This window comes from Hermetia illucens, chromosome 4 (assembly GCF_905115235.1).
Source record: "Hermetia illucens chromosome 4, iHerIll2.2.curated.20191125, whole genome shotgun sequence".
NCBI classification, from domain to species: Eukaryota; Metazoa; Arthropoda; class Insecta; order Diptera; family Stratiomyidae; genus Hermetia; species Hermetia illucens.
Window position 1 is genome coordinate 82567682 of NC_051852.1, and position 27327 is coordinate 82595008.

Below are 27327 nucleotides of genomic sequence, written 5' to 3' on the forward strand. Positions count from 1 at the left end.
AATATAGACTCGCATCACTATCTCGTTGGAATGGTGCTCCGAGCTCGAATAACAATACCACCCAGAATCCCCTCTGACAACCAGGTGAGAGTGAACACTGAAGCCATCCACAACACAACCCTCCGCGACACCTATAAGAGGGAAATGGATGCCGCAATAACTGCAGTCAATAGAGGACCTGGAGATGAAGCATCAACAAATGATCTTCACAATCACCTGAAGAACGTTATCATGGATACAGCCACAAGCATACTTGGCCCTAGCCGCAAAAGCAGTCGGAACGGCTGGTTTGACGATGAATGTAAGCTAGCAACGGAACGGAAGAATGCCGCATACCGAGTAATGTTGCATTCTCAAAGAACGCGGGCACGCGCAGAGACGTCGAGCGGAGAAGCGACTTCACAGACGGAAAAAGGAAGCCTGGGAGAACCAACAAGTCTGTGAACTAGAAAAGTACAGGAAGCAACCGCACCAGGCATAGAAGGCGGAAGTTTTACCAACAAGTCAGCAGGATGAAGCCTTATACACCTCGATGCTCATCCTGCCGAGACAAAGAGGGAAATTTGATTTCCGATAGAATGGGCATATTCGAGCGATGGGTTGAGTACTTTGATGAGCAACTGAACAACCAGAACATCGGCGAGTTGGCGGTTCCGCCAACTGAAGACGACCGGCAACTATTGCCACCACCAAGTTTAGGAGAAACAGTCCGTGCAATTCATCGGCTAAAAAATCATAAGTCGACAGGAACCGATGGAATTACAGCCGAATTAGTTAAATATGGAGGCGACCAGTTACACCAAGTGGTTCATCAACTTGTGCTCAAGGTATGGGACGCGAATCAATGCCTGACGATTGGCAACGAGGCATTATCTGTCTCATACATAAAAATGGAGATATCACACAGTGCAGCAATTATAGAGGTATCACGTTGCTGAGTACCATCTATAAGATATTCTCCACTACCTTGCTAGGCCGGATAGCCCCATACGCCCAGAACATCATTGGCCCATACCAAAGAGGCTTCACTCCAGGCAAATCAGCAACAGATCAGATTTTCTCTCTGCGACAAGCGATGGAAAAACTGTTGGAATATGGACAACAGTTGCACCATCTGTTCATCGACTTTAAAGCCGCCTATGATGACATAGCCAGGGTAAAACTGTACACGGCCATGAGAGAATTCGGTATCCCGACGAAATTAATAAGACTGACAGGGCTGACAATGTGCGAGGCCAGATAAAAGCAGCAAGATCACTCTCAAGACCATTCAACATCAACAACGGTCTACGACAAGGGGATGCCCTATCATGCGTCCTCTTTAACCTGGCCCTCGAGAAAGCGATCCGTGACGCTGAGGTAAATGCAAGAGGTACGATCCTCTTCAAGTCCACCCAACTACTGGCCTATACTGACGATATCGACATCATGGGAAGAACCACCCGAGACGTGCAAACTGCCTTCATAAAGATCGAGCAGGCCGCGCGAGATCTTGGGCTGCACATCAATGAAGGCAAGACAAAGTATATGTGCAACGTCAGCACCGAAGAAGGATCAACCAACAACATCAAACCGCACTGGTCAAACACAAACACGAAGAAGAATAAGGATAGGAGAATACAACTTTGAGACCGTTGTCAATTTCTCCTATCTAAGGTCGAAAATCACAACCGATAACAACTACGATGATGAAATCCGCGCACGGTTGTTGTCAGCCAACAGAGCCTATTTCAGCTTACAAAGCCTGTTCCGCTTGAAACGTCTCACCATAGGGTCAAAGCTCTTACTGTACAAGACTATGATTTTGCCAGTCCTCATGTATTCCTCGGAAACTTGGGTTCTTAGCAAGAAAAATTGCGAACTCTTGGCCGCGTTCGAGAGAAGAATCCTCCAAAGATTTTTGGCCCCCCTACGTGAGGATGGACGATTCCGTAGCCTGCACAATGACGAAATCTATGGGCGATACCATGACCGTCGGGTTGCGGATAAAATCCGGCTCAATAGGTTACGGTGGGCGGGTCACTTAATCCGTATGGATGAGGATGATCCCAATATCTATGGTAGTGTGGCGCGGCAGGATTCGCAGCATTCGAAATTTATTTCGAATGTTGCGAGTGCGAGCGAAGAGATGGCGCGGATCTATCCACTTTGCGTAGCACGCCACGGGAGTGGAAGATCGGAGAAAAGTGTGCCATGAATTCAATAATTCCTCATGCCAATTAATTTGTTATTAGAGTTTTAAAATAGAATGAATTCAATAATTCCTCATGCCAATTAATTTGTAATTAAAGTTTAAAATAGAACGAATTCAATAATTCATTTCTTATTAATAAATAATAAGTATACAATAAATATTTAAAATAAAGAATGTTAAATACTTAATTGGTGACCCCGAAGAGCACCGCAGCCCCAGACACCATCCAATTCCGACAGCGTCAGGGGTCGTCTTTTTGTAACCGGCACAACGGCCCGGGCGAAGAACAGCAGCAGCGCAAATAACACATATTGGTGACGCCGAAGCACGCACCATAATTGCGTGAACAACCGCAGCCGCAGTCGTTTCCAGGGGTCGAAGCCGCCCCCGTCACTGCAGCCCCGCTGTCCCCGTCGCCGCCACCGCTGCCGCCACAGACGCCGCAACCACCACCGCTGCCATCACAGACGCAGCAGCTGACACCGGTGCTGCCACAGACGCAGCAGCTGCCACCGCTGTCGCTACAGACGCCATGAACGCAGCCCCAGCCACCATCATTGCCGCAGCCACTTCCGCCGCCGGAATCGTCTCCACCATCGCCGCAGAGGTCGAAGCCGCCGCCGTCACTGCAGCCCTCGCCGTCAAGATCAGCGCAGCTGACCGACACCAGCATCACTGCCACAGCCACCGCTATCAGGCAGAAACCGAAGACTCCGACACCATCGCTGCAGCAGAAGCCACCGCCACCGCCGCCGCCTTCACATCGACGCCGTCTTCACCAAAGAGGCCGCAGCAGCGAATCATTATTGTAATTTATTTTAAGTGAAATTATTGTTCAATACATTAAAAGTTAAAAAAAATAGTAATAAAAGATTGAAATCGCTGCAAGAGACGGCGAGGAGGTGTTTAGCATCGCGAGTTCTCCATTTTCATTGGTGGTATTTTTGGTCTGCGCTGGAGAGCGTCCGCTTCGCTCGTCGTTTTTTTCTCGTTTCGTGCGTGCATTTGTGGGTGCGACCTGCCGTGTCGGTGTAAAGTTCACCGCGTTTCAGTATAAACTCACCGCGTTTACATCTCAATCTCGTACTTCTCAGTAAGAAAAATGTCTTTTGACAATAAAGACGCGGCAGGCCCATCGGACCCGCAAGTGACCGCCCTCGCCGTACGCGTTCCTCCGTTTTGGCGGCGGAACCCCGAGCTGTGGTTCGTGCATTTGGAAGCACAGTTCCAAATGTCCGGCATCACATCGGACGCGACCCGTTTCAACTACGCGGTGGTCGGCCTGGACGAAGAGTCCATACTTCTGGTGTCCGACGTGGTGAAGTCGACATCGTACGTGCAGCTCAAGAGTGAGTTGATCAGGCGCCTGTCGGCAAGCGAGTCGGCAAAATTAGACCACTGTTGCCAATTGCTTCGTGAAATGAGGCAATTGGGTGGGAGCAAGATCGGCGACGACCTGATCAAGTCGCTCTGGCTGCGTCGGCTCCCGGAGGGCACCCAGGCGATCCTCGCTTGCGTCTCCGGTTCCTTGGAGGAACTGGCAGCGACGGCCGACCAGGTCCAGGAGGTGTACGTACGCCCAACCTTGGCGGCCGTTCAACCACCGTCGGATGAGGTGGGTGAATTGAGGCGCGAGATTGCTGCTTTAACAGCCAGTATGGCCGAGATGCGGGCGACGTTGGACGCTCAGCGTTCGGGCGCCAGATCGCGAGCACGCTCGCGGTCTGCCACCCGACAAGGGCGATCAGGTAGCAGGTCGTCAAGACAGTCCACGGACCAAGGGATTTGCTGGTACCACCGCAGATTCGGGGATAAAGCGACAAGATGTACGCTACCGTGTAGATTCTCTCCTACCGCAAAAAACTAGGTCCGCGGGGGGTCTTGGCGGCGGCCACCCAGAACGCAGCGCCACGTCGCCTAACTATTTTCGACCCCCTCAGCGGGCGCAGCTACCTCATCGATACTGGTGCGGAGGTTTCGGTTCTTCCCGTACCTCGGCAACATCAACTTTCCCACAACCGCTCAAACTTGCGGCAGCAAATTCCTCCCGCATAAACACGTACGGGTATAGGCAAGTGGACGTGAGTCTTGGCTTGCGTAGGACGTTTTCGTGGCGTTTCATCCTGGCGGATGTCAGCTTCCCCATACTAGGCGCAGACTTCCTGTGTCACTATGGATTGCTGGTGGACTTGCAAAACAAGTCTCTTATAGATTCCACGACCAACCTTAATTCGTCGGGACATATGGTATCTCACCCAGGCAATAATCTTTCCGTTCTTTTAGAAGACATTACCGACTCTCGTGTTCGGGCACTTTTCCAAAAGTTCAGCCAGATTACTACCAACTGTAGTCTCTCCAAACCAGTGAAGCACAATGTGCAGCACCACATTATCACTACTGGTTCCCCGATCTTCTCGAAGGTGCGTCCTCTACCATCTCAGAAACTGGCAATTGCACGGAAAGAGTTTGAACAACTCGTTCAACAGGGTATCTGCAGGCCCTCAAACAGCTGTTGGTCTTCCCCACTGCATATGGTCCCTAAGCCAAACGGCGAATGGCGCCCATGTGGGGATTACAGAAGGCTAAATGCACAGACTGTTCCTGACCGATATCCAATTCCACTCATCCACGACTTTGCGCATCACCTCGCGAATTGCCGCATCTTTTCGACCTTGGACTTAACCAAGGCTTATCACCAAATCCCAGTAGCTCCTGAAGACATTCCAAAGACGGCAATATGCACACCCTTTGGACTCTTCGAGTTCACCCGGATGACTTTCGGATTGTGCAACGCGGCGCAAACCTTTCAAAGGTTCATTCACTCAGTCCTGCGAAACCTCGAATTCTGTTTCGTATATTTAGATGATGTTTTGGTCGCTTCTTCCACTGAGTCTGAGCACTTAGCCCATCTCGAGTGCATTTTTCAACGTCTCCTTGGGGCCGGTTTAGTCCTAAACGTTGAGAAATGCAAATTCCTTCAACAACAGGTGAGATTCCTCGGCCATTTCATTTCCCCTGAAGGAATACAGCCCGACCCAGACAAGGTGCAAGCAATAACAAGCTTCCCGCGTCCAAAGACAGTGAGGGAGTTGAGGAGGTTCTTGGGCATGCTGAACTTCTACCGTCGTTTCCTGCCCAAGGCCGCCCATCTCCAGTCCATTTTGAACGCGTACTTGTCTGGTCCCAAAACTAAGGACACACGAGAGATCGTGTGGTCTGAAGAGGCTATCTGCGCGTTTAACAAATCTTGTCAACAACTGGCCGACGCTACACTCTTGGCATTCCCTCTGCAAGATGCACCCCTAGCCGTTTTTGTTGATGCCTCTGACATCGCAGTAGGTGCTGCCCTTCACCAAAAGGTGGACCAAGTTTGGCAGCCGTTGAGCTTCTTCTCGAAGCAGTTGAATCCCGCTCAACGGAACTACAGCACCTACGATCGCGAACTGCTCGCCGCATACCTGTCCATCAAATACTTCCGTTTCTCCCTAGAAGGCCGGCCGTTCACAGTGTTCACGGACCATAAGCCTCTCACGTTCGCTTTGAAACAGAAGCCCGACAAAGCGTCCCCTCGTCAGCTTCGACACCTGAGCTTCATAAGCCAGTTCACGTCAGACATCCAGCACGTGTCCGGGAAGGACAACATTGTTGCTGACGCTTTGTCTCGTGTCTCCGAAGTTAACATCCCCGCCTCACTCGATTTCTCGGCTATTGCCAAGGCGCAAGTGGATGACGCAGCACTTCAGAGCCTCATGTCCAACCCCAAATACAAATTTCGGGAGTTGCCCATCTTCGGCTCAAACCTCTCGCTCTGCTGCGAAGACTCGGAAAAGGGACCTCGGCCATACATTCCGGCCACATTTCGCAAGGAAGTGTTCCACGCAGTTCACGACTTGGCGCACCCCGGCACCAGGACAACAAACCGGTTAGTCACCGGAAAATACTTCTGGCCCTCCATGAACAAGGATATCAATTCCTGGGCCAGAGAGTGCATCGCATGCCAAAAGTGTAAAGTCTCCAGGCATGTAAGGAAAGAAGTGGGCTCATTCCCCCGCACTACCAAGCGTTTCCACACCATACACCTCGACATAATAGGGCCTTTGCGAGACTCGCACGGTTATAAGTATTGCCTCACAATCATCGACAGGTTCACGCGGTGGCCTGAGGCAATACCTCTGAAAGACATTACGGCGCAATCATGTGCTGAAGCCCTCTGTCGAGAGTGGATACCTCGCTTTGGCGTCCCTGCAGTGATCATCACTGACCAGGGAATGCAATTTGAGTCCACCCTTTTCTCCGAGTTAGGCAAACTCCTTGGTTTTAAACGCCAGCGGACTACTGCATACCACCCGCAATCCAATGGAATGCTAGAACGTTGGCACCGGACGCTGAAAGCCGCCATTATGGCACGCGACGACCCGTCCTGGACTCAAGTCTTGCCTCTCGTCCTACTCGGCCTTCGAACAACCCGCCGAGAGGAGTTTGCTGCCAGCCCCGCGGAGCTGGTATACGGGGAGAACCCGAGACTCCCAAGCGATCCGGTCTTCGACAAGAGATCGGGACTCACGGAGTCGGGGTTGGTGCGTCTGCTGAGGGACAGTCTCCGACGCATCAAGGCGCCACCACCCACTCGACACTCGTCCATACCTGCCTGTTCGCCCAAGGAGCTGGACACTTGCACGCACGTGCTGATCAGGACGGATGCCGTCCGGAAGCCGCTGCAGCCTCCATATGAGGGCCCGTACCGCGTTCTCGAGCGTGGAGAACATTTCTTCCAGCTCGAGATCGGTGGTCACAAAAAGGCGGTCTCTTTGTCCAGGCTGAAACCCGCGTGCGCCCCGAAGCAACGTCGTGTCCGCTTTGTGGATTAACGGCGAACGAAGTTCGGGGATCAGTCGACGAAACCCCTAGGTTTCATCTGGGGGCGGAGTGATGTGGCGCGGCAGGATTCGCAGCATTCGAAATTTATTTCGAATGTTGCGAGTGCGAGCGAAGAGATGGCGCGGATCTATCCACTTTGCGTAGCACGCCACGGGAGTGGAAGATCGGAGAAAAGTGTGCCATGAATTCAATAATTCCTCATGCCAATTAATTTGTTATTAGAGTTTTAAAATAGAATGAATTCAATAATTCCTCATGCCAATTAATTTGTAATTAAAGTTTAAAATAGAACGAATTCAATAATTCATTTCTTATTAATAAATAATAAGTATACAATAAATATTTAAAATAAAGAATGTTAAATACTTAAGTAGAAACAGAAGACGAGGCAGACCCTGTCTGAGATGGAGCGATGGCGTAGGTCAGGACGCCAGACAGCTTTTAGGGATATCGAATTGGTGGACCTCGGCGCAAAACCGGGATGTTTGGAGTTCCTTATTAAGGCAGGCCTAGACCGGATACCGGTTGTTGCGCCGTTGATGATGATAAATAAATTTAAATGTTTCTACTTTGAATTTTGACGCAAAGCCTTTTAGTTCGATGCGAACATACCGAAAACATCAGATGTGGTTTTCTCAAAACAACATTTTCCAAGTTTGCCATAAACATAACTCGAATATATTGACCCATTAACTACAAATTATAATTGTATATTTACATTTAGATTCTACAGGGAAGTATATAGAATTTTTGCGATACATTACATATGTTTTTAAGTTCGAAACGACTTCACCCGAACCAAAAAAGAGGTGAATGCAATATATACGAGCGAACTTCGTGCCAAACGAAGCAAAGGCTAAAGAGGAATGTAATATTTTGTCTAAAGATAAATCAAGTCGGTAGAAGCATGTCAACTGGTGCCAAGAAACTCATCAAGATTCCAATATTGAAAATGGAGACGGAAGCCTCTCTGACAATGTTGATCAAATGAAACGATTAGTCGAGAAAAATTCACAAGCAAACATCCGAGAAATTTCCGCTGAATTTTATGTTACTCATCCAAAATTTGAAACTATTTGAAAAAAACAAAAATAATTCTCATAATTTTCATAGAATTGAATAAAATACAACAAAATCATCGTTTTGGATCCTCATATTCAATAACTTTGCACACTGACAAGAGAGAGAAGGCTCTTTACCGTATCGTAAATAAGGATGGAAACAAGAATCTCATTTATTGCAATTCGCAAATTTTATGATCAGACGGCTAAAACCACCGCCATTGTGTAAACCTATAGAAACTACTGCTTTTCTTTTTACTAATCACTGCGAAGTTTATCCCCCTTGTGGTAAATCAGGCTTTTTTTTTTTTTTTTTTTTTTTTTTTTTTTTGGGAGGTGGGAGGTGAATGCGTTTACGCACAGAGTGTTGGACTCCCGCAACAGCACGCTGGCGGACTACCAACTAAACACCTCCCTGTCATCAGAGAACTAGCCTGGAACCGTTTGACACATTACTTCGGGCTAGCCCTCCCGCTCTCCCGGCTTTGGGAGCCATCAAGTCAGGGAATTCCTTTCACCAACGGGAGGGGAGGGGAGGAAGGGAGTTGTAAGTAAATCAGGCATAAGGTGTTTTTCGACGGTAGTGGAATTATTTGTTCATCTGTTCAAGACAGTGAAATTGCTTTATATAAATGTATGCCTGTAGAGAGGGGAGGAGGAAAGAAAGGTGATGGATGGACTTTAACAAAATTAGATTGATTGCACAGTTTTAGGATGGTCCGCATAATTTTCACCCCTTCCTACGACCTGCCGAAAGGGTGAGCTAAATATTGTCAACCCCTTTTCTATAACTTCACTGATATTTTGCATTTGGTTGTTACGACCTTTTGAATTCCAGGTGACAATTTCTTCTCATGTTTTTCTTCACTATGGTGGAAGCACATAGTACCAAATGTAATTGCCAAGTTCGCCCTCAATATATAGTTTTTTGAATATTTGACTTCCATGTCTCTTTATATATCATAGGAGTCACAAATTTTAGCACATCTATCAGCTTCCGCCGTATATTCTTAGTCTTTCTTTTATAATTTTGTATTCTTTTTGGTGCTTTTTTGAAGATGTTATTTTATCTGAAGTTTGACGTGGGATCAAGCGCTTTGGGATATTAGGCATTATCGCCAATATCATCGGGCATTATCGACTGGGATATGTCAGACACTATCGTCTGTGGTATATAGACTTTATTTTCTAGAAATCGATCGTACCCTCTTTTGTTCTTGGAGATTGGCTTAGGCGAGATGGCACTTGGTCCTTGGCACAAATTGAAGTTGCTTTGGAAACTCAAATCTGAAAGCAGAACATTTTCCTAGTGTAATGTGGCTCACGATTGGTTGTAGCAAAATGACAATGACCCAAACGAGATGCCAAAACTCGTGACGGATAAACCTAAAACGTTGGGAAAATCGAAAATTTCTCTTTGGTTTATATACATATATAAGTATGTATATATAATCACGTAGCGAACTTTCATGTGTGAGAAATGTCTGTAAGAGCTCCAATAGACTCCCCTCCTTAGTTTCACTAATGAAGGAAATCATTTCTATGGTGCAATCTAATAAAACTCTCAAAGACCGATTTGGAAAAAAAACTGTGTTTTAGAAATTATCAGTATTTTAAATTTCAAACAAATTCAATCAGACTGAAAAGCTCGCAACATGTTGTATGACGTCACAATTCGAGCCCAGAAACTACAGTAGACCGGCACCTGACAGTTACTCATAAAATCGTAAAACTGTCAATATTAATTTCCGGGGTAAAATGCTTTTTTTGCGGCCTGCGGATCTTTCAGAAACGCAGGTTTTATTACCATTCAGGTAAAAATGCTAGAAGGAAGGATTGTTTATTTACGCATCAATTTCCCACTTTCCTATTAAAAGCTGATAGATTACTTGAAAAGTAACAAGTAACAAACAATAAACTGGATGCCTTCACGTAGATAAGATTCAAACTGCTCGCTCCATAAAGTCATTGCGTTTTCTTTTTAGCATTGTTAGAATTCAATTTTTAAACAATTGTAATTAACAAATTAGCCTTCCGAGTTGTCTTTTTTTTAAAACGATATGGTAATTTGGCAGCCGAAACTAATATTTCGGCGTAGTTATGTTCTAACGCGGGTAGTCAATTGTGCAGTCCTTTTCATTATTCCATGTGAGTGCAATTTCCTGAATTGGAGCTTCTATTCTGTTGGTGGCGTTGAATTGATTATCTTTAGGTTAGGATTTGCCTCCTTGCTGCTGGCGAAAGCGAAAAACATACCAGCACATGCCTCCAATCATTAGTAGCCAGACACATGATCGAGGAGAAACATGCAATTACGGAGGATAACCTAAAGATAATTAAGGAGGTAAATGACTTCCATAAATTGGACGCATTAGCATAGTTTCATTATCCACAAGATACGGAAGGATAAAAGGATGAATCGTAATTTAGGAAACATCAACAGTTGGCGTTTTGGATTAATTGAATAAGTAATTAAATTAACTAGCAATTGAGGTCCAGATTTAGGTATTCAACAAGTTGGTCCATAAGCAGCTCAGACAAAAACTCACTGAGAAAGAGGACAACTCGTCTTCGAAATACCGGTATATGAGCAAAAAATAACTCTTTATTCGGCATTTAGAAAACAAAATTTAGTCTCTTTTTTTCCACTATATCTTTAGATGAATTCATCACCAACCGAATTGCAGATAAATTTGTTCCTTTTTCAGCCGTGAATTTATCATCAGCTTTGATAAATGAACGAATTATTATGCCATACAGAAAACAGTAGTGGGTTAGTCGATAGAAATCATACTAATTTTGCATACATTCATTATTCATTAGCTTGCATTGGTGAAATTAATAATGGAAGAACGAAACACTTGCACAAAGTCCCACTCGGATGTGCGGAACGACGACGTACATGCGCAATGATTTTCTTTCACCATATAAATATATTCAATCCGGGAGACGAATGTTCTTGGGTTTAATGATGCCGTGTCTGACAAGCTCCGTGTTGGACACGGAACGCCTGCTGCTGGATATTATGAATCCTCTCATAAAAAATGTATGGGAGAGTTCTTTCGTGTCAGACACGTTAAGTACTGGACACGCTAGCTGCTAGATAGTTTGCTGGACATGCTCCGTGGTGGATACACTACCTGCTGGATCGTATAGAGCCTCAGGCGGATGATCCTTGATCCTGCAAAACAAGCGAGGACCGACTCAAAACCGCTAAGGGAAGGACCTCCTAATTTGGAAGACTATTGATATAGTGTAGGCATATTCGCAAAAATTAATTTGAAAAAATCCTACGTTATGATACCTAATCAATTTTTTTTTGCTTCACGAAGAAATTTACAAACATTGCTCAATCTACATATTTTGATTCATATTTAACAAGACTTATTTAATTAAATTTAACTTTTATGGTGTATTGGAAAATTTCGTAATAATTTTTCTGAAAGACCAGGGTCAGCAAGAATAATAAAATACTTTATAACTCTTCAAAGTTAACCAATGTTCGTTGTCCAAATTTCAACCCTTACATATGTCACAATTTAGTAAGAGTGCCGAGATGACAACCATATTTTTTGTAATCGCGTGAATCAATAAACCGTCGATCAATGTCACTTTTTCAACAAACAATAAAAAAAAATGAATTTCAATCGGAGCCCATGACAGGGGGCATAAATATGTTGTTCATAATTTATTTTCTTATTTTATGCAATAAAATTTAATTACAATTCAACAATTGAATTAAATAGTTGAAAAATGACATTATTATCTTATCAGGGAAGATAAATGCAATCAAAACCAAATATACTTGACAAAGACAGCAAAGTTACATTATTCATCTGTTAGTGTTATTTCTTGTTATAGAAATAAGAACAATGATAGCTCTTGACACATGGGTTGCATTCAATCCATGTACCTTCAACAAACTAATAACTTAAAATTTACTTCAAGTAGGTCCAGCAGCACTACAACGACGACAGTGAACCATTCCATGATTTCTTTTTCAGTTTAACCTAATAGTTGGAGGCTGACATTAGTAGACAATTTGGTTAGAAGTTCAATTGCAAGTAGATAAATTACACATTAACAAGGGCATCTCTGTTCGAAACAATGAAACAGATTTTCTAAGGTAGGTTGATAATATCCGCCTTAGCACATCATGACAAATTTATGAATCATTTTAAAATCATGCAGATTCCCATTTAAATCAATATCAGTACCAGAAGAATACCTTGGAATCAGCGTTTCTGGAATAAAAGTGAGGAGCCGCAATAGTTCACAATAAATGATAAAGATTATGTTACATTGCGTTATTTCATATTCAATCAAGTATTTGTCAAGGACCGTACCGTACCATAAAAACCTTACTTATAGAGATCTTCATTTGATATTCTCAACTGCATTTGACGATGATGTCTATACGATTGAAAAATCGCAAATAAATAAACATACTATTTTTGGAAAGTATGCTTATGTCTGAAAATTAACAGAGGAGATACAAATATTTACACTAGCTGTCTTAAGTTATTATTATTCTTTGGGAAGACAACTATGCACATTATTTACGTCTGAAGACCGTATTCGTGTGCGTGATTAAAATAGCTGGCACGTGATTACATATTAAAGCCTAATCTAAATCTGACTAATCTTTCCTTTCTAGCACGAAAGGGGCCGTTTTGCTATTGAATATCAGTGAAAGATACATATGTTACCCATTGATAAAAAATTCCAACACTTACCCTCCATCTGGCGGTGGTGGGAGATCATGGTATTCACAAGCATCATAGTCGTCATCCTGTCCATCCCCTTCTTGAATTTCCGCTGTTAACCTGGCCGCTTCTTCGCATGCTAATTCACTTTCAGTCTGAAAACAAAAACAATTATGATAAGAATAGCCTTACAAGCTGAAACACCAATTCCAATTATTAGATTGTTTACTAGTCTAGTCGCGCGCTAAATTGTGATAAATGGACAAGATCACTTGGCATTTGATAAAATATCAAATATAAACCATATGGATCTCAACGAAAAATAGTAGGTCATTCAAACAATCAAACAATCATATTAAATGGTTTGATCTGCTGATCTGTAATAGCTCATTTGTTCGGATGGACATGTGCCTAATATCTTCGTATAACAATTGAGACATTTCACCATGTAGGCCCAACATTCGATAAAATTTCGTCATGCCAATTAGGACACAAGTTTGCACCAGGGCACATCTTTGGAAGAAACAAACAACGTTCATTGGTTTGTTGAAAGGAAAAATCTTGTTGCTATGGCTAAGGTTAAAGTAGTCTGTTGCGATGGCAATCAATTTAATTTAATAAAAACTAATCAATTTTAAATAAACTCAATTTGATAAGGCATATCAAGGAAATCTCATTTAAGGGGTGTTCAGTGTAAAGATAACATCTTTATCAAGTTAGGTTAGCTAGACACTATCGCTCCATTCCATAATTATTAAAAATTATTTTGCAATCTTATATGTCAAGTAAATACCATAAACAAGAAAACCCGAATGATATACTGAAGGCGTTAGTGTATCGTTCCTTATCGTTCGAAATAAAAAACTCCACATTGCCAGTACTAGAAGTCTTTAACAGATGAACAGGGCTTGATATATCAGAATGTGTATTATAATTACGGTTAAGCGTAATAAACTGATGTTAGGAGACTAGAACCAAAAAAAGCAAACGACGGGTGGGTATCCAAATTAATCTAAACAAAAACGAAATGGATTATCATCAATATCATCTACGGCGCAACAACCGGTATCCGGTCTAGGCCTGCCTTAAAAAGGAACTTTAGACATCCCGGTTTTGCGCCGAGGTCCACCGATTCGATATTCCTAAAAGCTGTCTGGAGTACTGACCTACGCCATCGCTCCATCTTATGCAGGTTCTGCCTCGTCTTCTTTTTCTAGCATAGATATTGCCCTTATAGACTCATCCATACGGATTAAGAGACCCACCCACCGTAACCTATTGAGCCGGATTTTATCCACAACCGGACGGTCATGGTATCGCTCGTAGATTTCGTCATTATGTAGGCTACGGAATCGTCCATCCTCATGTAGGGGGCCAAAAATTCTTCGAAGGATTCTTCTCTCGACCGCGGCCAAAAGTTCGCAAATCTTCTTGCTAAGAACCCAAGTCTCCGAGGAATACATGAGGATTGGCAAGAAATGGATTATGGATGTTATTTTTGTCTTTTGGACGCTTTTCCACATAGTGAAAACTGCTTCGATAGAAGAAATTATCGTGAGGGATATGAAGACTTAACAAAAAAAAATACGAAATATCCGTCTTACAACTTTACAGTAGCTGATTTTGCAGGCTATGCACCATTAAATGAAACCATCATATTTAAATTGAATTTGATAGATGCAAGGATGCAGGCCATCTTGACGACAAGGTAAGGCGATAACGGGCGAAACGAGCGACTAACAAACGTGTGAAGAGAATCATCATAAAATATTTTTTTAAAAATAAGGGAATGGCCTATTTAGAGGAAGGGCAGGGGGCAGGCAACAGTCATTCAATATAATGGAGAAAGTAGGATCAGTAGAATCAACAGACTACCTCTGACAGTATATAACTGTCTAACATGGAGCCAATTATAACGATAATGCGAATTGTCTGAAGGTCAACGACCATTCGATTTGGCCGAATCGACCAAAGGGCAGAAGAGATGACGAAATTGGCCGTGAAGACCCGCTTGCAAATGCTTCAACTGCAAAAGGATCCCCCCACACATTCCCGAAAACAAGGGGCGTGTAAGCACGTGTTGCCGAGACGTTCTTGGTCGGCTAAGATCAACTCAGATTCTCTTTTGATCACCGTACAAAGTTTAGTTGGATGACTAACAACAACAATATTAGTAGTCCAGTATTTCTAGGGGAAAATTTGAAGTTTTAATGTTAACTCCGGATCAACGCGATAAGGAAGGGAATATTGAAGAATTTACTATATGAAATTGGTACAACACCACAAAAGTAATCAAAGTGACGATGCACAAAGAGAACAGGACAGTCCATTTGCAACCACGAAAATAAAGGAAATGAAGATGCGAAAGAATGTCAAGAAATTCAAGAACTGTTGTTTTTATTACATGGTGAAGATGACTATAAGTGAGCAAAGATGCCGTTTAGAATACCTACACTAAAGCGAAGACCGGTGTCGTAATTTGTGCTCTCTAAAAAACCACTGAAGCAATCGCTATGAACCTTTTCCGTTTTATGCAGTTTGACTTTGTGATCCAAAGTATAAGATAGAGTGGCAAAATGTGTTTTTTTTTCAATTTTACGATTTTCTTATTTCTATTTGTTTTTTGAAATAAAAGAAATCCAAAAATTGTCCTATTACAGTCCTTGTCTTATGTATCGGAGGGCTAATTAAATCCCCACTCACTCCTTCACCTGATGATATTAAAATCATCCTCTCGGGTGGGTCTTTTGTCCATTTTAAAAGCCAAGGGTACCCGTTGTCTTGTTCTCTGTTGTGAAGTGCATCTTTCGGAATTCTACCATATGAATCTCCAAACTTCCAGCCACGTCTAACTTCCTGGTATCCTTTATGTGTTTCACCAATCTTACTTTCTCCTTGGAAACACACCATGTTCCATCGTATGAACGAAAGGGAAATTTGGTTAAATACCAAAACTATTCTCCTTTTGGGCTTCTCCGGGCAAAGTCAGCTTCGCGCTGTCAATGCACCCTCCTTCCTTTGGTAATCAAACTCTTGATGGTCAGCTCGATGTACCCGTCTGGCTTGGTCAAATATATGCTCTCTCTCTCTCTCTCACAACGTCCTCCGGGGATATGGGAAGGGGTAGCATCCGGTAGATCACGTGGTTGGAAGAGGCAACTTTGTGCTGGAGAATCGTTCGGTGTCTATCAGCTTCCTGTGAATGTCCAGGTCTTAGAATGGTAGTTGACCTTTCTTTTCTGTCTCCATGATTTGTGAATTTACATCTTCGTATTTTCCAATAGTTACACAGAAGTCATCCACATGTCTCTTCCAAAGGCTTTTCATCAGACCAGCCGAAGTTAGTATAGTTTCTAGATTGACCATTCAGGTGCTCCCCATCGGAACTATAGCTAGCGGTTTATAATGCTCGACCCTAAAAGTCAAGCAATTTTCTCCCATACGGATTCTGACCAACATCACTTTTATAGTAAATCACCAGTTCAGCAGCCCCGTGATATTTATACAAAAATGTGCACAATCGTTTAGACTCTATTTACAATCAAGAATAAAAGCTATTCTTTTTTGAGTTTTTGTGTAAAACAAAACCTTATTAAAATCTGCCGCGGCCTGTCACACGCACGTTTTTCCAAAACCGACCCGAACGAAATTTGGTGAGCGTATGGAAACTATGAAATCTCCGGCATATAGTGAGTGACATAAATTTACATGTAAAGAGAGAACGTAAAAATGTTTACCATAGAATATAGTCATGTGGGATAATAATAATAATAATCGTTGGCGCAGCAATCCATGTTGGATCAGGGCCTTGAAGTGTGTTAGAGCACTTCATTCAGGACCATAACGGTACACTAGGAGGCAATGTGGTCAGGATTGCGCTCGCCCGAGATTATTACCCTGATTTGACTCAGGTACTCATTCACAGCTGAGTCGACTGGTGGTCCGACGTCAAATCACGATACAAATTCCACTGCCACCAGTGAGATTTGAACCGCGACCTTCCGTACGACAGCCTTGCGCTCTAACCACTCAGCTATCCGGACACATCATGTGGGATATCCAATGAAAAGTCTCGATTAGTCTTTCTGAATCTGATATTAGTTTTGGCATGAATTGTAAAGTGCACGAGTTGGAAGTCAAAATGTATACACTTAAAGTGAGGCAGGACTTATTTTCGGAAACTATTAAACCCAAAAATCCGAAAAATATCAAGATGGTTTCCAAGTTTCATGGAAATTCGGCTATTAGCGCCAAAGTTATAGTTCAAATTTATCGATTTCACACAAATTTGCTGCATCTGAAGTCATGCAAATAAGATGCTGACGTCATAATTAACAAGAATAATTGACATTCTAGTGAAATGTTAAGTCTCATATATGAAAAAGTTACTTCTCCCCAGCCCTTTGCCCCCATTAAGTGAGCCCTTTTTTTATGTAAAACAAAACCGTATCAGGATCGGTCCGTCGTCTGTCTGCCGCACCCGATTTACTCAGAAACGACTAAACCAATTGGCACGAAATTTAATTGAAACATGTGGCCTGCGAATCCTTTACATACAGTAAGCGGTTGTTATTACTTATAACCATGATTTTGGAGTTTGACAAAAATCTGACTATTATTAACAAAATTATAGAATTTATCGTACTGTAAGACGTGTATGACGTCATCACCATATAAAGTGAACTCATTTGAACGGCACAGTTGAACTTTGGAAATACATATATAGGAATATTTTGAATTGGAGGTATATGCGAATGGGAAAACGTGAATAAGAAATTTCTCACAAAAGATGGATACAAAACCTTTATCCCGAAGCGTCCAGCTTCCGGTATTCCGACTTTTTTGTATCTGTTTTTGGTGAACTTCTTCACATTTGCTAATAATATTGAACTCCTAGTGAGAAGCGTATGGAATTAGCTATAATGGGTAGAATACTTTGCAGAGCAAATTATTTGTGTAAATAACTGCTGACGCAGTTGAATTTTGAATTATTGTGCAAGGGCTACCACGCACTCCCCATGACGGGAACATAAAATCTTTTATGTCTAAATCATCCAGCTTCCAGTTTCCTGACTTCTTCTATTTTTTTTAATCTTAATATTATATCACATGGATGTCTTCGAAGTTGGCAACTGAGAATAAAAAATGTAACAAATTTTGATTTGAGGTGAATTTTTTAAGTAGGAATATTTATATTTATAAGTAGCTCCTAGAGCATCTTCACTTAAAATATTACTAAAATACTATCAGAAATTTTCACAAAAGAGCAACTCAGAATATTGCTACTGCAGAGAAGGGTCGAATTTTGCCCAAACTTTTCGTATATTTTTAAAGTCTTTTGGACGTGTAGGAATAAATTAATTTAATTGGTCAAAAAAACACTTCGATTGATTGGAAAAATCGGTGATGGAGCATGAGACGATTTGAAAACTAAGACCACTAACATAACATCGGGAGTTGTAACGTAAACTTTATTTAAAAAAGTTTTTCGTCAAGTGAAAAAAGAAGAAAACAAATTAGAAATTTGATAAAAAACTAGCTTTTTCATCCTAACTGAAGCATAATGCATCAGTCACACCTATGCACTTTTGTTGACGGTTTTCTGAAACACATTTTTATTTAGCTAAACCATAATCGCCAGGCACTTCAACTTAAATTAGTAGCGTTACAACAAAGATTAACAACAATATTATGTCTCCTAATTGAGCTCACTTTATAAATAAAAGTAGCTCCGCTACCGTTACGAATGTCATATTATGCCATTTCAGCAAAGGAAAGAAACAACACAAAGATTACATAATATAATATACTAATATTCAAAGAAAGCCAGAAAAATAATTGAAAATAATTCCAATAACTTTTAATTTCAAATTATTTGCTTCTTCGTATCATCTTAAATGGGTTAGTGAACAATTTTAAATGTACAGTCCAAAGAGTGGTGTTCATTGAAACTTAGAGTTCACTCCTAAACTGCTAAACAACTTAAACTTTTATGGAATATAAGTTTCATCGTCATGAGCGCGTTGGGATATAAAAGATTCTTCATTTTGTGTAGATCCAATCAACGTGAAGTAAGAGATCATGAAGAAGTAGAGAACATTTTTCAGTTGAATAAAACTCTCTAAAGAATAAACCATTGAATTTAAACAAAGAATTTCCGTTTGACTAGTTACCCCCTTCTTTTATCGAAAGTCGTCAAAGACGACAAGATGTTGAAATTGCCCAAAAATGAATACAATGAATTGGCGTCAAATATATTACGTGAACTGCTGTGTTTAACGAGTGTGGAATCAAGACTTGTCTCCAACGTACAATTTATTATTTCGTCCTAGAACTACATAACCAAAGCTGTACCTTTCAAGTACCATCCCATTCACATGAACACTCCAAATGCATCGAAAGTAATTTACGAAATGGGCAAGAGATTGATAAGCTTATCGTGATACGAATAAATGATAGTGAACAAATTGACGCCGTTTTGATCTCCAAATGGCTAACCGAATGGCAGCTAAACATATAATTTACAATAATTCATTGAAACGTAATAACAAGCAACGCATAAACGACTGTACTCAACTCAGTCGCAACGTACGTGTAGTCACAACAAATGACATGGTCAATTAGTTTAAATTTTCTGTTGCATAACTTTCAATTTTACTCTGATAATCCATTGAAATGCGGCGGCGACCTTAAATATAGTTCGCCCCACGTTGAGTTATAGTTTTGCAGGAATTACAATAAAAAAGTAGAACTGGATATGTGCATATACACATGGTTTATGTAGAGTAATGCGAGTTTATGGAAAAATGTTTATGCAATTGTCAGTGCTCAGGGATAGAAATAGAATAGGAATGTTGGAATTATTCAACAATGAACTTGTAATTTGAAGAAGAGCATGGATAGCGCTATGTGTATGAGTTTATTGGTGTTCCTTCTTTAAAAATGGCAGCAGTCCCTGGAAAAAAAAATGCATACCACGAGGCTGAAAAAAGAGTATAATTCATATAGACACTCGTGATGTGTCTTCTCAAAAAGTCATCTATCAGATATTTCAGGTATTTAGTAAAACACTCATATAGGCCGAAAGGACAGGATCGCGCAGGAAGGTGGATCTTTTGGCTATTGAGGAGACGCTGGGCGATCTAGACCTTAAGCCGGTTAGGGTTGACCCATAGAAGTGCTATGTCGGAAGAGGAGGATGATATTTCGACATTGGAGAAGAGCTCTAGGCATTAAAGAGCAACACAGTTGCACCTGTAGAAATTTCACGCACAATTTTCAAGGACGGCATTGAAATAGTGATGGCCTCAGAACTCTGGATGTACCGGAGATAGATTCGTAGTCTATAAGGAGCAGATGTACAGGTAATTTGGGATTCTCTTACGGAATGAAATACCAAGAGCAAAGAAGAGCAATTTATCCTCAACAATAAGTTTGAAGTATGTACTATAGAGAGTACGTCACCATTCATGACCGGCACCAGGCATAACTCTAGAAAACACTCCGATAAACAGGCTGGACAAGAAACGGAGAGTATCGAAGAAGTCCTCTATATCGACATTGAGGGCGACTCTGAAGTACAGGGAACAGTAAGGAACCCCAGAAAAACAGATTGGGACTCCTATATAAGGCATCTAAGCAATAACAAACGTCATTAGCGGATTGGAACTGGAAACAGTGGTGGAAGATCTCAACAGAGTCATTATTGACGCACATGAGGCCAGCTTTCCAACTAAAACAGTTAAGGGGGTTATCCCATGTGTCGAACCTGCGAAATCGAAATTTTTTTTTTTGGCGTGAATTCTATCTAAGTATAGTGTAAAATATATGAGCAAAGCGCTTTTTTAATATTCGGAGTCGTTCCGAAATTATCGTGTTAAACACGTGATAAGTCACATGCCAGATTTATGTCGATCGCCGTAATAAAGCGCGTATTTATCGGTCCAAATGACGTCCGAGTGACCTCGCTAAAGGGACAAGAATTGAAACCAAGGCTGTACATGTGTTTCTTGAAGAAAGCGGTGGTTTATGGACTATATATAGCAGATTAATGTTTCATGGCTAACAATCGTATTCCACTTTTTAAATACGTTTTTCTCGAAACTGCATGTTGAAAATCGGCTGCCACATTAGCACAAAATCTATTAAACGAAATTCTTTGAAATTTTCACGATTTATTCAGAACAAATGTCTACGGTCCGCAAACTAGGATAAGGATTTTAATATTTTTTAATAATCCTAGTTTGCGGACTGTAGTTAAGTCTGCAAGTTAAAATGCCGTTTACTTGTTTTCTTTATGATGATCGCGGCGCCCTCTAGCGTGGTAGCAGAAAAACACAGTTTTTTGGAGATGAGTATGTAATTTGTTCTGTATTTCAATAAGGAACTATGCGATCGGGCTGGAAAAGTTACTGTGTACGCTCAAGATATTAATAAATCTATGGAGAAAAATTTGCATTTGTATCTTTATCCAGTTCTTCACAACATTTTCTTTTAAAAAGCCATAAAAAAAACGGCCTTTACACGGGGTTGGAGAAACCGATTTTTTTTTTTTGCATGAATTGTATCTATATATAGTGGAGAATATGTGGACAAAGGGATTTTCCGATATTCCGAGTCCTTTAGAAATTACAGGGTTAAACAGGTAAGGAGTTGCAGCCGCGGCTAGAGTACTCGAAGAGAAAGAGCATTGAATCTTTTTTACCTGTTAGTTTTTTACCTGAGCCTTATAAATTTGAACACAGGTATAAATATAAAAAGATGGAAAACCAATCAATTGTCTAAACTTATTTGCTGTTTGGAATAAAAAGGATAATCCAGTCTAGATAAGGACCTCACTACATTTCCTGGGCTAGCTATTCGTCGACACGCAAGTTAGATAGAAGGAATGAAGCAAGAAATTTGGGCAACTTTCTTCCATAAATGATTTACAGACGAAAATCCTCAGCATCAAAATTGTCCAGCAGGCGAGGACAGTTGGTGCAAATGGCGCAAAGCGGAAGCTAAAGGAGAACTGGATAGTTTGCACCATGAGAAGGCACCTTTGACTGAAGAAGTTCAAACAGTCATCAAATCAATCTACGAAGATTTGTCACGAGATGATCTCTTGAACAAATGTTTAGGAACAGAGACCCAAAATAACAATGAGTCGTTAAACGCATTGATCTGAACTTTCGCTCCCAAACACCTTCATTCTGGGGCCAAGGTCGTAGAAATAGCCACTTTTCTGGCTGTAGTTATTTTCAATGAAGGATTCAATGGCATTCTCAAAATCCTAGTGACAATGGGATGTCAAGTTGGTCACATATGTCAGGTTTATGCCGACCGCCGTAATGAAGCGCGCAAACGACGATCGGACCGCCAAATTCGACCTCGCTAAAAGAGCCAATTGACACCAGAGAGCAACAATCGGCTTTACAAGACTTTTTTGAAGAAACGGAGGGTGCTCTCTATGGACCAGGTATAGCAAATTAATGGTGAGCTAAAATTTTACTGTTGATAATCACATTTAAATTTTCAAATGCGTTTTTCTCGAAACTGCATCTTGAAAATCGGCTACCACCATAGCTCAAAATCTATCCAACCAAATTCTTTGAAATTTTCACGGCTTCTTTAATACATATTTCTACGGTCCGCAAACTAGGATAATTGCAATCGGAAGGGTAGTTTTTTTTTTTATTCATTAAAAAAGTCGTAAAAAAACACCGAAATCCAAAAAATTAAGTTTAAAAGCCCACCAAAAATTTACCTTTTAATATTTTCTAATTATCCTAGTTTGCGGACCATGAAATATTGTCCACATTAAAATGCCGTTTAGTTTTTTTCCCTCAGATGAACACAGCGTCCTCCAGCGTGGCAACAGAAAAACACCTTTTTTTGGAGATGGGTGCATAAATTAACACTTATTCCGAAAATTAGCTACGAAATCAAGCTGAAAAATTTATCACATATACTAGAGATATGAATAAACATATGCGCGTTTCTATCTTTATCCAGTTCTTCAAAATAATTTTTCAAAGAAAGGCAAAAAAACGGCCTTCACACGGGATGACCCCCTTAAGTCATCAAGGGATGTTCCCTGGTGGAACAGGAAACTAGCCAAGGGTGTGAAAACTCTTCAACCGGGCGAAACGACACGGGAACTACCCGAAGTGCAAAAACGCATTGCTCATGTATAGGAACCTAATCAATCGAGGGAAAACGAAACAGCTTTAAGGAGTTGTATAAAGAGATTGAACAAACCACAAAAGCATCCAAGCTATACAAAATCATAGCCAAGGATTGGACAATATCCTTTGTCTGCCTGAAGAAGGAAGATCGGACATTTACCGAGAATGAAGAAGGTAGAGTATATCTGCTTCTCACAACTCATTTGCCGCAGTCCTGCCCCACAGTAGAAGACAATGACATTATGCCGGACACTCCAACAACAGAGAGAAGGATGAAGAATTAAAATTGAAAATTGTCCAAATAGGTATGTTTGGAAGCTTATTATCCAGTACTACTTCCGCATCTCTTCCTAGGGTGGTAAGGAGCGGCATAGCCTTCTTGAAGCAGGTCGTTTAGACGTCGCAAGTAGTTCGTCTCGTCGGGGCACGTTTCAAAGCGAGTATTTTTCGACGATCCATGCGTGAGACATAATGAATATAATTTCTGCAGCATATATTCTTTGTTTTGTTAATCTTTCTTTTCTTCTCTAATTTTTTTTAAGTTATCAGCTTCACTTTTCCACACCCCAATATAGAACACTTATGCTGCATATTTATGAATACTTTTATTTCCTTTCATTACGTTAAGATACGGCTCCAACAATATGTCTATGAATAAATGGGTCGTATTATTGAAATGCATATCTGTGTAAACGACATAAACCATATAACAGAACACAATTTAATAATTTGGGAAAAAAATAATAAATTAAAATTCCGAGCGGTGTTAAAACGTTCGCGTCAAAACGAAATGGACCGAATCTTTGGTTATATACCAAGGGAACGGGGACGGACAAAAGTAGGTTTTTTTTCTAAAAGAAAGAAGGAAAGAAAACTTTTCACCCTAAACCTTTCAGATCAACTTGCATTACATTGTTTGTATTCAAAATAGTGGAGAAGGTCATAGATAAATACATTAGAACAAACGCTTTAACGCGTGATCCATTGCATCCATGCGAACACGCTTATCAGACAGGACCGTCAACCGAAACTACCCTATATCAACTGACCGATGTATTAACCAATACTATACCCGATGCCTTAATCCACAAGCCAGTAGGAAACTCCCTTCTTGGATACACAGGGTATTAGAGAGCAGGCAAAGAGAAGTGCGGATAGCTATAAACTCTAATGTCATGAACACCACTCACGATTGTCCACAGGATCACCATTAATCTGCAGTAAATTAATTGTGTCCAGGGTTAGGCTGATGATATTGTATTAATCTGTATAAACTGATTGAGAATTCCTGGTACCTGTTGCAGAAGGGCTGGGCTACATATCGATCCAGCCAAGGCCACTATAGTACCATTCACTAGAAAGCCAATATCAAGTTTTGCTTGAAACCCCTTCAAAAGATCTGCCAAATAATGCAATAAGTTTATCATGGTGATTGATTTTCCCGTACAGCTTCAAGTGGTTGAAATAACCAAGTTTATTTGTGAACGGGAAAGTGTTTTAAGGGGGTCATCCCATGTGTCAGATCCGCGGAATCGAATTTTTTTTTGCATCAATTGTCTCTAGATATAGTGTAGAATATATGGGCAAAGTGATTTTTTAATATTCGGAGTCGTTCCGAAATTATCGTGTTAAACACGTGATAAGTCATACGCCAGATTTACGTCGATCGCGGTAATAAAGCTCGTAATTATCCGTCCGAATGACGTTCGAAAGACTACGCTAAAGGGACAAGAATTGAAGTTAAGGCTGTACATGTGTTTTTGAGTAAACCTAAGGTTTATGGATTAGGTATAGCAGATTAATGGTCAGTTAAGGTTTTATGACTAAAAATCACATTCTACTTTTTAAATGCATTTTTCACGAAACTGCAGGTTGAAAATCTACTGCCACCATAGCCCAAAATCTATCAAACAAAATTCTTTGAAATGTTCACTACTTATTCAGACGATATTTTTACGGTCACCCATTCCAGTTTTTTTTATTCATTAAAGAAGCGTTGAAAAAAAACCAAAATTTACAAAAAAAAGTTGAACACGCCACCAAAAATTTAGCTTTCAATATTTTTTACTAGTCCTAATTTGCGGACTGTAGTTAAATCTGCAAGTTAAAAACGCCTTTTTTGGAGATGGGACTGGACAAATTACTGTGTACGCTCAAGATATTAATAAATAGATGGTGAAAAATTCGTATTTGTATCTTTATCCAGTTCTTCATAAAAAAATTTCTAAAAAAGGCGAAAAAAAATGGCCTTCACACGGGATGACCCCCTTAATTACGCATGAATTCATCAAAAATGTTATCATATTGTCTACTTTCTTCGCAAAAATACATAAAATTGATAGCACTTCTAATCTAATTTAGAAACCAGCCACACTACCAAACAGCTAAGCAATCGGCAAGAGGAACTTTTCGTCATATAAACAATGAGAGGAAATTTAAAGCTCTCAAATTAATTTTTTAAAATCATACTTAACAGGAAAAACCATAATAGAAGGCTTAATTTTACTTACTTTTGGAGATTTAGCGGAAAGAACTAATTGGAATTCATATTAGTCATATTTTGATTACCTTTGTTTTATTTATTTTGGATATAAAATAACAAAGTTACGCGTCATTAGTATGCTGAAACTCGCAACAAGAGTTCTCCAACTGCGGAACGTGTAGTGACTCAAATTTTTATCTGATAGCAAAAGGGTTTTGATTTTACATTACTAACTTTTCTAAAATATGAACATTAATCGCGTGAAAATAATCCAAATCAAAAATTTTGCCGCTATGAGAAAAAAGAATTTAAATGTTTATAATTTTTTTACAAATAAAGAGTACCCTTAAAAATATGAGATTGTACCAAATATTGGTTCATATTCTTAGTAATTTCAGAATACCTCAAAATTTCATAGAATTCGATTCATTATTTTTTAAATTAGAATTCCCGCAAATGTGAAAAAAATCATTTTAAGAAAAACGCGTCTCCTTTCGGATATTAAAGCATTTTTTTACTCCTAAAGGGTTATATCTGTTTGGGGCCCCCAAAAAAGTTTTTTTTTCAAGATTCTTCTGTGAAACACAGTGTGAAATTGTATTGCACAAGCAATATACCAATCGATTAAACAACTCTTAAGAAGTAAGAAAAAAATTTATTATTGACATTTTTTACAAAATGCTGGAGGCTGGAGGAACATACAAACAAAGCAAGAGTTTTTAGAAGTCCTCCGCGGCGAGCAGAACTTCCTTGGATCACTATCTACAATAATAACATTTTCATATTTTTTGTTCTACAACTAATTTTAAGTTGTTTTTATAGAAAATCGCTATTGATTATGGATCTAGGGAAGTTTTAAAAAAAAATCCAAATAGATGTAACCCCAGGGAGGAAACCACATTAGGAGATTTTCAGAATTGAATTTTTTTAGAAAACCCTTCTTTCCCTTGACTTTATCTAGAATTCTAAAATGTTTTAATAAATAGACCATCACATCGCGCATGAACTGGAACATTGGAAAGTTTGGCGGAAATTCTACTAGCCATAACAGAACAAAGTTGCGTTTTTTGTATGAATTTACTACTCCCTAAGATATCATGGAATGACAATGCCATATTACAGTGGGTGTTCTACTATGTACAGTTAATCGTGCAGAAAAAATGAAAACTTTCAAACCTAAAGCTTCCAGTTTTCTACTTGGTATATCATCAGTGCACAACCCCATTTCTGGCGAAAATTTAATATGAAATCTTCTTAACAAATAAATCCAAGCGGCTTTCTCAACTTTTTCTGTATATATTCAATGATGCTATGTTATTTTCTGTGTACTACAACGGCAGCTTACAATTATAATGTTGACGAAGGTGTTGGTTTACGAAAAGCAGCATAAGATCGGGCACTAAATAGAAAATCGTCTAAAGCTCATAGCACGTCAGGGTTTGAGTTCATATGCCTCAAATTCCCCAGTCATCCAAGTTTTTATTAGCTTCCTGGGACGTGAGCAAGAACTCGATATTAAGGGTGAATAAAACCATTGTACTCATCAACCCAGCAACATCGGTGATGGCAAAGCTACGAAAATTGCAGTGGGCCGCCCACGTAGAATGGATGGACAACAAGCACTGCCTAACAGGGTATTCAAAGGCACACCCCTACGGGTGTGGGACGCCGCCCAGTGAGAAAACCACGCAAACGGTGACAGGACTCAGTGAAGGAGGCCAGTAAAAAGCTACTGAAATTTTCCAACTGGAGGACGCGATTGAAGAATCAAGATGCCTGGAAGAAGTATATCCAGGAGGCCAAGAGCCGAAGGTTATCTTTTCATTACGTTATGATG

At 40.7% G+C, this 27327-nt stretch overlaps 1 protein-coding gene across 5 annotated transcripts in view; it reads right to left on the bottom strand.

The window, feature by feature from the left end:
- Positions 1 to 27327, bottom strand: part of LOC119653442 — a 130688-nt gene that overhangs the window by 16593 nt on the left and 86768 nt on the right. For all 5 annotated transcript variants that reach the window (XM_038058031.1, XM_038058030.1, XM_038058033.1 and 2 more), the window contains one exon: positions 12870 to 12994. In XM_038058031.1, the coding sequence (XP_037913959.1) occupies positions 12870 to 12994 (125 nt within the window). The remainder of the gene's footprint in view (positions 1 to 12869; positions 12995 to 27327) is intronic.